The following is a 12,877-nucleotide window of genomic DNA, read 5'->3' as shown; positions in this document are numbered from 1 at the left end:
TAATAGGTTTGTTTGAGCAGGGAAATGACCAGTGTGCTGAATGACAGCCCTACAGAATAGAAACTGGAACTAAACTGATCTGACTGAACTCAAAATTGGGTGGTTTAGAGCAGGATAAGTCCTGACGACCCCTCAACTATGCACATTTTTGTGCTTTATCTCATCCAGCCCACCTAATTTAACTAACTACCTCATTAACAAACTGATCATGTGATGAGTCGGGCATGTTAGGGTAGGGAAAACACAAAAAGTGTGGGATTGGGAATTACTGGTTTAGAGTCTAGTTATGTCTTAGGCTAGAAACTCCCTAGGAGTCCCTACGAGACAGCTGGAATCCACCACAGTACTTTTGGTACTTTTCCACTGTATTAACCATGACAGAGAATGTGATAAACAGTGTCTGTGTACACTTTATTACTCACACACAATTTCATACCAGAATTTGGGTTACTGACAGCAAATAAATAAGCATCACAGCACCAGACCAAGGATTGAGCTGATTTTCTTTCTCTGATTTTTATGAACGCTACCACTTCTCAGTTATCTAAAGAGCAGACTACGCAACAGTTCGTCACGCCTTATTGCCAGTTGAAAAGTGCAAGCAGACGGATGTATTCAGGGAAACGATGGCTCAGACATATCATACATGTTCTGTTCTCATTCTACATCTTTTATCATGTGCACATGTAATTTGTACTTGTTTACAGTGTTTGTCACACAAAACTGGCTTTGAACAAAACACTGAACAATAAAGGAACATATGCTGATAAATTCACATGTTGGAATTACTGGGAAAGTAAAGTAAGATGAAATGTTTTAACACCATCACAGTGTTAAAGGATATATCTCAGCTAATATATGCCTATATGTCTGATCTTGGATTGTGAATCACTGTAAATAGAGGCAGAAACTGAATCTTTGTCGTATCTGACAGATTCAAAGGCTAACAGGAAAACAAGAACCACTTCTTGTCCAGACTAGGGTTAAAACCCTGCCAAACTCATAGGCTACTTTGGCATCATCTCTTTGACTGAATGGTTCCCAAATGTGCTATTTCCCAATCAAAGTCTTGCTAGCATGCTCTGGGTTGGTACAACTCTACCAAGGCATCTGTTAATAAACATACAGAGGTCACAGAAAAGGGTTACAATTTGGCTGAAATCAGTTCAGTGTTAACCAGCCCTACAAAGGCATAACTGATCCATTACATTGTAATAAGACTCATAAGACCTTCTGTCTTCAATTGCTAACAAGCTGACTGTAACCAGTCCCTGAACTAATCCAAATAAGCACTGTCTTAGATCACAAACACAGTGAAGCAGAGCAGAAATGGATTCAGACAGATATGCTTCTGCATTTGCTATGTACAGCAGATCACTATAGCAGGGCCATTCAGGTTTATAGTACTATATAAGCAGTAACCTATACAGTACCTTTGTACTTCAATCATAGCTGCACTCACGTGGCTGTTTTGTGCGTTAGAAAAAACATTAACACTTTACTGTACAGCAGCATTCATAAGGCTACGTAATACCTACATAACATAAGCCTTTCATATTTATATTGAAATGTTTATAAAGACTTATTCCAACAAGCATCAACTGTCATAACACTTTCTGGATGAAACTGACTGATGCAGCCTTTATGACAACTGATGCTCATTGGATTAAGCCTTCTTAAATGTTAATGTAGGTTTAAATCAGTTGTCGTACAAATGCTGCATTTCAGTGAAGTGTTCCCAAAAAAACTGACTCCATTCTGTAATGAAATAAGTAATAAGGTCAATGCAGACAATTGGGGTTACAAAATATAATACCAAATAAAACATCTAGCAGCTCCATCTCAATGTAATTAATCCCAGACCAAAGTCAAAAGAAGAAAAACAAACATTTTGAAGGCTGAAGTTTGATATCTGTGTGTACGTCTCTTTACAAGTGATACTGAACTACCTTTCATCCCAAAGCGCATATTCCTATATCTGAACTGGAGTGAACATTTTCTCATTACTACGTAATGTGTACATTTCAGGAACCAGCCTCAAGGATGTCCACTGCGGAAATGACTAACGTGTCCAATTGGTGGCATGCACCACACAAAAAGGAGGAAGACAGTTACTTCATGTTTCATGGATCTATCTATTTGATTTGCTATAAGAAAAAAAGACTGGCTTTTATCTGAAACTTGCTCCCTATTCCCCAAATTCTTGTAGCTGGAAGTCAAAGCCACTCTACAACGCAGGACACAGGTTAAGACAATTGATTTCTCCAGATGAGTGAAAGATATATACAAAACTGGTGGTACAGATGTTGTTGCAAGCTCAATAAATTATTTCCTATAGTGAAAAGTCTTGCTTAGGCATTTATTAATACACAACTGTGCTCTCCTCTTGATGTGTGCTTGCTGTCAGCTGACTCTCATGAAGGATGCAAGTAAACTCCCTAATTACAGATGCCTGAAATGTTCCTGAACTAAGAAACTGCTATTCTACAAGTTCTGTAGTTCATGGTAGTGTTTAATCATTTTAGTAAACAGAATGGAAGCAAATGGGGAAGGAAAAACTGCCAATACTGAAGCATTGATTTCCAGTGCATACTGAGAGCACTGAAAGGCTTTCTGTAGGCATCAGCTGACGTACTGACGTACTGACGTACTACAGAGCTGAGACATAGCACAGTATCTCGTAATCGATTAGACAAGTAAGATAACTGACAATGATATGGTACAACTGTTACTCCTGTAAACGGTGCTGATCACATCCTTGGTTTAATGGGTTTGTCATTTCTTTCTGTCTTTTTCAGTTTTTTTTCCAAGAGAAGGTTTACTCTTCAATCTCACTTCCACATCAGAAACACATGCTCCTCTAACCACACACTCCCACACAGTGCCTTTCCTGTGCTCTCTTCTTTACTCTCGACCCTGTCTGAAGGAGGAGAGGAATAGTGGCAGCAGATTAAGAGCGGGCCGATGCTCCTGAATCCCCAGGGCCACCAGGGCCCCAGCTAGCAGTGAAGTCACTTTGGGCAGCACAGGCGGCTGAGCTTGCATTACCTGAAAGATTAAAAAACACACACACACAATTGCCATGATTCAGCATCCCTGTCCCAGATTTGCCACCGTTTACAGGAAAGGTTCACAGATAAATCAAATTTACACAACTGTCCATATGCAAAATCAGCCACGACTTCTATTATAACATATATATAAAAAAAAAACATTGATGACCCAGAAATCCCAGATTTCTACTACTGTTCACCTTGACTCATAGCTTCAGTGCCAAACTTAATATCTTAAAGTGAAGATAGGACACCAAGCATGTCTTGGCTGATCTACATTATCTGAGGTTAGAGGAGAGGAATTGTATACATTTGCAATGTTGGTGAACAATTAATTTAATGTTTTGACTACAAGAAAAACATTATAAGCAAAATAAAGAAGCTCTGACCTTTTCCACTTTATGACAGTGTATAAGCCCATCAGAGCCCAGGTAGAAGGTAGAGAATGCATCGAAGGTCCTGGAAAAAAAATAATAAATAATGTTTGAGGACAAATTCAAAGGTTGTATAGCTTCGCACTGCTACTTCTTCATGCAGTTTGTGTGTGCAATTGTCTTTGCTATCACTATGTAAGATATGCATGAAGCTCATTTCCTTGTTAGACCTACTGTTTTTCAGACTGCAATTGAGATTAATAAGTGCTTATTATTCTCTTGTTTAATCAGAACAAATGATAAAGCATAATTGATACATGAATGACAACAAAATTCACACTTTTTTGTTCAAAGTGGTAGTTTGTGACACAAACTGAATAAAAATCGCCAAATTTTCAGCAGTGGATTATGATCTTTTAGACCTGTCAAAATAAAATAGCTGAATCCAGTGATAAAATGCACATCCGAATGCAGAAAATATGCTTTAGAAGGTTTAAAGCTCTGCTGCTGCTTCTAGTACATTCCAGTAGTTATTAACATTCCCGCAAATGATAACTACCAAATGGAAGGAGGACTATGCTGTTGTTTGGGAAATTTTGCAAACAGCTTTTTAGCAACTCTTTAACTTGTAATGAGGTGGGGATTTTACTGAGAAGATACATCAGAATAGGCCTCTGTACCTTTTTTGACAACCATCTAGCGAGTTGCGACCCCCAGGCTTAGAATCACTGGTTTAAACACTGTGTACTTTTGGGGAGCTTGATAAGCATAAATTATCACCCCCTCATGGATGTAGGAATCAAGTTTACTGCAGTTACGTATCCTATTTATTTTCTTTAAGACATAATGATTTTTCTTGGAAAAAAATTACGAATTTTGAATATTTGACCAACAAAAAGGGAAAATTTTGAATCAGATTTCTGATCGCCCTATGTTCTTTACACATCAAACACAACATTTAGAAATCGCATTATTAACTGAAGAGCAGACAAAAAGGCAGAAATAGCTTCTAGCTTGTGGTGGCCTTAAAGGGTTAACAAGCAGACAACATATGAGAGAACATAAACAGTGTATTCAAAGACAAGAGGAAGACTGAAAACACAGGGAAACAAACGAGTCTGCTTACAGTCTGTCCTACCTGTAAAGCTGAGTCTTGTCTTTCTTGTAGAAGCGGAGCAGTAGAGAGTGGAAAGGCAGGCCCTTGACCCTCCAGCGTGCTTTGATGGAGCCGTCCTCTGGGATGCTTCGTTAGCTTCAGCACCTCCAGCCGAGCCTCCGCATAATAGCACAGACACAGCAACCGCCACAGCGACAGGGTCAGCTGGTATGCCACACGGCCTCTAAGGAGACAAAGAAGGTACAGTGTTGTTTTTTTTTTGTTTTGTTTTTTTCAATTATTGCTCACAGAGTTCTTGAAATACTGAATAAAAGGCATAAAAGGTCTACAAACACCTTTCAGTGAATAGTTGTCATTATTTTTGATTATGGGATTTGAATATTAAAAATAATAATAATATATTATTATTATTATTATTATTATTATTATTATTAATAATAATAATAATAATAATAATGATTATCATTATTATAATAATAATAATAATGTAATAATAAACACACCTTGTCTTGGTGTTGAGAAGACCATTGATGAATTCGACATCAATGGAATATATGCTGTAATCATGATTCTTCACAAAAAAGCCAGGAAGCTGAAACACAATGAAGAGAGCCATTTAAATATGATACAGAAGACGAAGCAGGAGCAAGAAAGTACCAGGATGAGCATAAGATGCTTTTTGTTTTACCTCAGTCCTTAGTTTTTCATACATCAGAGCTAGCTTCTCCTCGTTCTCCATGTCCTTCTCACTGGGACCGCTCTCCATGCCCTCATTCTCAGCATGACTGCAGAGAGAGGTAAAGGAAGGTGGAAGGCAGGTACGTCCAATCCTCAGCCCATCTCCAGTCACAGGCACATGCTCCATTCCAGGGCAGTGAAAGCAATAGAAATGAGAGCCCAAAATGAATGGAGCTGGACATCCTTCAGTCTCAAACAAACTCCTGAACGAGCCTCTCTCCCTCTGCTCCCACACGGGCTTTTTCTCAGTCCCGGACATTTTAACAACGCTAATGTCATCTTCTCTCCACCCGTCAACAGTGGTCAAAGAAAAAACAAGGTCAGTGGGTCTGTTGGCTCCTAAAGCCAGGAACTCGCCCAACTTGACTTGTCCAAATAGGGGCACCTCCACCAGGGTATGTTGTTCGTCCGTCTCGTTGGGTTTAAGAAGAACACACAGGCTAAGGGTCTCCTCAAATTCCTCTTCTAGACTATGTGCTCTGTCTCTTTGTGGCTGGCAGGCATGGTGGAAGGGATGAGAAAGGGACGGCTTCTTTACAGACTGATAACAGAGGCTGTTTGGGGGAGCCAAAGCCCATGACGCGCTGCTAAGGACTCTACAGGTGCCATTCAACTGCGAGTCAAGTGTCTGTAAAAGAGAAAAATGTGGCTACATTACAGACCTGCCAACATGAACAGCTTGAACTCTCAAACTTAAAAATAAAATATTAATTATCTAATTTCTGCAGGATTCAATAATTGTGATGTAAACAAAGTCAGTCAGAGTCGTCTGATGTAAAATGGTGCCCTGCAGAGAAACTTAACAACTTCTAATTTCTTTACAGTGGAGTTGACAGCAACAATCAACCTCACAGAAACCCTGAAATAGTTCCACGTGGCTGACATTTCTTTCCACCATTTATCTGCTCCTACTCAAACTGCCAGAACGCGTGTGCACTGACTGCTGCAGGACAGCAAAGAAGAAAAAAAACAGTAGGCCTCATTCACCAATATCTTCTTAAGCTTTTTTCTTAAACGTGTTCTTGAGGAAGGTCAAGAGAAAAAGTCTACATTAAACTCTTGACGTGTCGCTAAACTACAGAACTGTGGTTAGATGTGTGTGTAGATTCTGTTCTCACTCAATAACAAATTCCCAATTAGAAATCACTGGTCAGTGTCAGAATCTTTGTGAAATCTGTGCGAGATGGTTTTAAGAAGAAATTTCTTAAGAACGGTTGGTGAATGAGACGCTTTGCTTTTATTCACGGTTTCTCATTTTCATTATCACTCAAATCATTTGTTAAGTCTCTTTTTCTGACATTTTTACCCTCATTTTGGTTAAAAAAAAACAAACAAACAAAAGTGCCATGTTGAACCATTTTCAGTTAAAATGTTTCAGTGCATCCCTGTTTACAATGGCAAAACAGTGCAAATACTTTAGAGACACTTTGGTGTTGGGCCTCTCACAATATTTTATCATAATCGTGATGAATTACACCACAACTTGCTTTTTAAATATACGTTATAAAAAGTACCATGATGTTGTATTTTAACCACATCGCCCACCCCAACCTCTATGCCCACCAGGAGTGGGCAATATGGCAACATTTTACAATTATCATGACATACAACACCACAATATGCTTTTCTGAGCATATCATGGACATTGTGCAGTGCATTATGTGAAACGCTGAATAAAAACCATCATAGTTTTTGTAGTGTTTTTTTAATGTGGCACCTCTGGTATATGTTTGTTCCAGTTGATCTAAGATCAGAAAAACAAAATATTGTGATATATATCATGTATTGTAAGAATTATTAATACTGTATTATATTTTTACCATACCACCCACTCCTACTCACCATACCACCACCATATCTTAAAACTATTAGAAAGCAATACCTCAGACATCCAATAATGTAGCTGTACCGTTCTCTGGAAGGTAGCTTTTAGAAGTGTTTAACACTCTGGACATCTGGTTTTTATCATCACCACTGTGAACAATTCTGACTCATCAGGATTCTCCAGTACGATGCATTTCAAATCAACCAGCTCTGAATGACTTTATTTACATATTGAAAATATGCAGGCAAATTAAAAAATCCCTGTAACTCTCCCTTAGGAAGTGTGCCTACCTGCCATATGCTCCAGCTCTGTTTTCTTAACGGCTGCCTTCTGCCATGGCTCCTGATGCAACCCACCCAAAAAGAGACACCCCCTCTGCACACAGCCATTCAGGTCAGGGCACTGGGGAACCTCACGAATTTATGCTATCAGCAAACTTGCATAATTAGGCAAATCAGTCATGAGGTTTATTGTCCCATCCAGTGACAAGTCCTGGTCCAGCTCCTCCGCAGTGCAGTGGAAGGCTTTAGAGAAAACAAGGGGAGACAGAGCTCAGCTCGTCCACTGCAATTCAACACCCAGGAAACAACATGCATCTGTCAGAACTGAGACTTCTCTCTGAACTAACTGTATAGTTTTATAACAACACAGAAATTATTTTATATGATCACACAGAGTGTATAATTAGTATGACAAAGCAAAATCAATCAGAAAAAGGGCTCTAAATCTCTCCTTTCAGAAAATCAAAAATACAGGCAGCCCAGCACATGGCCTGTCCAGTTTTGAGTGGCAGCAGCAACTTTGAAAAAAGACGGAAAAAAACATGACTACATGACCCGGAAACCTACACGAAGCTGAAGTCAGCTTCTTATTGGCCAGCTCCTTGTTCGAAGATAATATAAGTGCAGCACCATTTAAGGTGGAACGGGGACTACTTCACTCGAAGGGTGCAGCAGTTAATGTAACTTAAATGATGCAGCAGTTAATGTAACTGCTGCATCATTTAAGGTGGAACGGGGACTACTTCACTCGAAGGGTGCAGGAGTTAATGTAACTTAGGTTAACTGCTGCATCATTTAAGGTGGAACGGGAAAATTCGAGCAAGAAGCCGACCAATTAGAAGCTGATTTCAGCCTTGTGCAACATATTACAAAACTGTTATCCCGAGTTTTTCTAACATTAAAGATAACGCAGAATGGAAACTAACTCAGTGCACCCTTTGGTTACAGGATGTCTAAAACTGTCGCCAGTAAACTTTAATAAGCTGAGGGAAAGGCGAGGTTAGTCGTTCTGTTTCTAAGAGTAACGCTGCACCGTTGAGCTGCCTGCAAAACAACATATGAAACTATTTCAGATGAGGTCTTTCAGAGGGAAAAAAGCAAATAAACCAAATCCTGTGTTGCGTTTTCACTCTAACGCAGCCCTGTAGTCGGTTAGCTAACTCGCTTAGCCGACTTTGGCTACATTCTGCATAACATAACCGGCCAGCCGGCTAATCGCTAACTAGCCTAGCTTTCCTTCCAAGGCAGCGGAGAACGCAAACCTGTACACGGAGGAATTAAGACGGCGCTGTGCGGGACTGTCAGTGTCCGCCTGAGTCCAGTGAAGCCGCCCCGCAGTGCTGATGCTGAAGGGTGTTGATATTAAAGTCAGTTTGCGCTGCCAGCGTTTCGCAGACGTCTCATTCGCTTCCAATGCCCTTCACCGCGCCGCCACTGCGCATGCGCTCTGCGCCCCGGGCCATTCTAGAACAGCGCCCATCGGCGCTCAGTAACACACTTCAAAGTAAAAGCGTTCATTTCAATGCAATTTAACCCCCTCAGTCCCGAGACTGGACCCTTTAAAAACGAACTATTTTTTGTTAGGAAACATGTTCTCTGTTACGTGCTAAATAACATATTACGTGAATTATTGTTTTGTTTAGTGGGAAACATGTAAAATTCAGTGATCAGTCTACCGGACATTTGGACTTGAGCGCATGAAATGTGAGAGTTTTCGAAAAATGAACATATTTCTTACCACGAAACAAAGTACAAAGCACTGAACTTTCTGTTTACTGTATGTGCTGATGCATGAAAAAAGTTTCTGAACTATTGGGACTACCTGGACCTCTGCATAAGATAAGATAAGATAAGATAAGATAAGATAAGATAAGATAAGATAAGATAATCCTTTATTAGTCCCACAACGGGGATATTCACAAGAAAATGGAGCTTTGGGCTCATGTTGAACATTTCTCCTTTTTTACCTTTCACAAGAGGGATCTTCTCGAAGGACATACATACAAAAACATTTCTGAAACAAGTGCAGGGCAGTTTAGACACAATATTTCATTTGGTCACTGAGGCAGTGAGTGTCCATCTCACCAGCTGTCATGTTTGTTTTTGTTTGAGTTAAGATTAAAAAAGAAAACATTCTATTAAATGGTCAACCAACACAAAGACTGAGTTCTGTGAAAACACACAAAAGTGAGTGTGATGACACGCCTGCTTCTATAGAGCTACAGTACTTTGGGAAAAATGTCCTGGACATATACTGGGTGTTTGGCATGAGGAGGTTAAAGGGGAATTCCACCAGTTTTTTCAAAATGTCTGCATGATTCTGCATAATGGTTGAGCTATAAACAAACATAGCCAGTTTATTTACCATCCAAAATCACCAGTGAACCTATACATGTCTTCAGAGTTTTATATGTAATGTTAATGATGGTAAAATAGTGAAAAAAAGAGTTTTCTTTGGGGACTGTTTTGCCTTAGAACACCCTTCATGTATCCCACCACCATGAACAGATTCAAATAAACTGATTACAATACATTTTAGACCAAAATTTTACTCTACCATAAAACAGTGTCTCAGGCAGAGTATTCATAAACATTTCATGTAAAAACTTTCTGTAAGGAAGCTTTTGGAGGTAGACATCTGGTTCCTATCACCACCACTGTAAACAATTCTGACTCTGCAAGTTTCTGTAGAATGAAGCATGTTACACCAAACCACTCTGACTGACTTCGTTCACATCGTTAACCATGCAATTATACAGAAATTTTGAAGAATCTGTGGAGTTTCCCTTTTTTATTTGCATTTGTTTGTTTAAAGTCAACCTGAAAATGTGCCTTTTAACTGTGTTAGTTCATATCCCTGGTCAGCATGAGTCATCCTATTATTTAACCCTTGTGTGGTGTTGATGTTGTTGTTACAACCATAACAATTTATGTAAAAATATCACAGTTGGCCAGCGTAGGGCTCTCCTTTAGCAGCTGTAGTCAGTCAGCAGCCTGTCCATGTTGTCCACCCTAACACACACACACACACACACATGCATATATATATACACACACATATGTATGTGTATATATATATATATATATATATATATATATATATATATGTATATATATATATATATATGAACAGCAAACTATTTTAGTTTTTAAACTGTACTATTAATTTATATCTATGCTATAAATTTAACAGGGAAAACTGCCACAAAACATATGGTCCAGCTCGTAAATGGTTTGATACTTACCTGAAGAACTGCATCGGGTGTTTTGGGGTGAAAATGGTTGGAGAATGTGCAGACCAGGGGGATCTGCAAGATCAGAGTTGGGCCCCTTGATTATAATGGAGAAAAAGGGGCTGTTGTGTGAATAATACTAGAAAGTGGTGAACATTAATGCCCATGGTTGCAAAAATGCCTCCGTTTTGTGTTCATACATCTTTTAGTTGTTGAATTGAAATTTTATTTTATCAGTAAACATGTTAGAAATGAAGCACAAAGTATCACAGCTCAAATATTTACTTGGAAGAAGAAAATTTGCTCCAAAACACAGCGCAATCATGTTAATAGGAGGTAGACGTGTTTGATTTTGACAAATTTGAATTCGACAAGTTTGAATTCAGTTTTTTTGTAATGCCATAAAAACACATTTACATACATCCGACTATTCTGCATACAGTAGTTTAGCCACACCTATTCATGCTGAAGTTATAAGGAGTGCATCAGTACATTTAAATGAGGCACAATACAGGCAGCCAATCAGAACAAAGCTCATCCACATATATCAGCCTTCAAAGCACAGTAACAAAAACAGCCTGTATAATTCTAAGGGGTAAACAGAGGCTGGAAAGTAGTCATGTAGAAATGATAAAAAAATAAAATCTGATAACATGCAGGCTTGGTTTATGGGGATCAGATGGCAAATGTTCAGTGCAGTTTAATTCAATTTTAGTGCTTTTTACCACAGGCACTGTGCCCAAGCAGCTTTACAGAAATGCAGACCCCTAATAAACAAGCCGTGGGCAACCAAAATGCCCAAAGAGCTTCAGGAAGAAACACTGAAAGAAAATAAGACTACAGGGGTTCTTATCCTCCTCTCGGCCACACTGGAATTATTGTACAAGTAGAACAAGAAGAAGATTAAACACAGGCACCTGGTTGACTGTTGATTACAACTGTTTCTGTGGTTGTTAATGTGGCCTCTACTACCAACTATAATACAGACTATGCCACTCCCTAATTATGAAGGGTGGGAGAACCCTATTTAGCAGCACTTTTCCCCAGCACAGGTTCACTTAAACAAACATACATGGATGACATAATTGATGGCTTAATACCATACAGTTTATTAAAGAAAGGTCATATATATATAAACACATATAGCCCCCTTTTAAAATAGAAGATATACTTTAACTTTAACATTCCTGCCTCCTACTATGGCTATGAAAATACAGTAAGGGCTAAAAATACCTGTGGTGTGCCATGGTTAGGTGCAACAGCACACTGCCCAGTACAAGAAAATCACAGCACTCAATACACCCCTAAATTCGAATCTACACACCCCAAATGTATTTATGTATACATACACTCCAAATTTCAAGCTTCAGAATAAGTTATGGTCCACACCCAAATCACACAAGAAACTAGACAGAGTTAGCTGAGCTGCCTATCTGCAGCCACCACAGTTCAAACTACAAGAACCAAAGAAATAAAAAAATGTTCTAAGCCCTAATAAGGAGATATTTGGTACTTGCTAATATAAAAGAATTTAAAAATACATTTAATTACACAAAAAATAGATTCCAAATGTCTATAGAGAGCTTCACATTCAAGAGGACATTTTACTGTGCTCGCTTAGTTAAAATGTAAACCTTAATGACCCCAGAATATTTCACATTCCTCTCATTTACAATACAAAATAACCAATAGCAAGAATACTATAATAATAAATATTGGATACCAAACCCTCAACTTGAGATAAAAGGAAATTTAGAAGGGAAAAGAAAGCCCATAAAATAGACTTGTCTCAAAACTGGTTCCAGTTTAAATAAGTACAGCCTTAGATCATTACTGTATTATGAAAATACCAAAAACCAGAGGAAAGAAAACAAAAGAAATAAAAGGTGGGAAAACCAGTGGCTACACTAATGTCTGCACGCTTGTCTCCAGCCACTCCCTCTTCGTAGGTTATTTCAGTAATTGTGTCTGCTGACGCCCTCTGAGAGCTTTCCTTCCATCACCAGCCTCCACAGTTTGCTGTGTATCCAATCTTTGTCTCCAATATTACTGACAGTTTAAGCAGGGCAAACCAACAAGACTGCATTCAGCTACATTAATATCATCACTGTCTGAGCAAAACCTTGTTTCCCCATTTTTGCTTTTAATTTTTAAAATTTTTTTACACTGTGTCAAAATTTCATGACAAATACACCAACAGAAATGTAAACTTACTTAGAATAAAATTGTTGCATGGACTTTGAAAGGTTGAAAGTT

The 12,877-nt window shown here is 38.8% G+C and overlaps 1 protein-coding gene across 1 annotated transcript; it reads right to left on the bottom strand.

Annotated features, from left to right (window-relative positions):
- Positions 1-654: 654 nt before the first annotated feature.
- Positions 655-8,832, bottom strand: cunh6orf136 (chromosome unknown C6orf136 homolog). The gene is given in 8 exon segments (XM_036566226.1): positions 655-3,048; positions 3,443-3,512; positions 4,566-4,666; positions 4,668-4,767; positions 5,048-5,136; positions 5,233-5,910; positions 7,398-7,631; positions 8,651-8,832. Coding segments are annotated over 7 exon segments (1,281 nt in total). The 5' UTR covers positions 7,497-7,631; positions 8,651-8,832; the 3' UTR covers positions 655-2,904.
- Positions 8,833-12,877: the final 4,045 nt, after the last annotated feature.

The sequence above is a fragment of the Colossoma macropomum genome, unplaced genomic scaffold (genome assembly GCF_904425465.1).
Source record: "Colossoma macropomum unplaced genomic scaffold, Colossoma_macropomum, whole genome shotgun sequence".
NCBI lineage: Eukaryota > Metazoa > Chordata > Actinopteri > Characiformes > Serrasalmidae > Colossoma > Colossoma macropomum.
The sequence above is the reverse complement of the archived record's forward strand: the minus strand, read 5'-3'. Positions and strand labels throughout refer to the sequence as shown.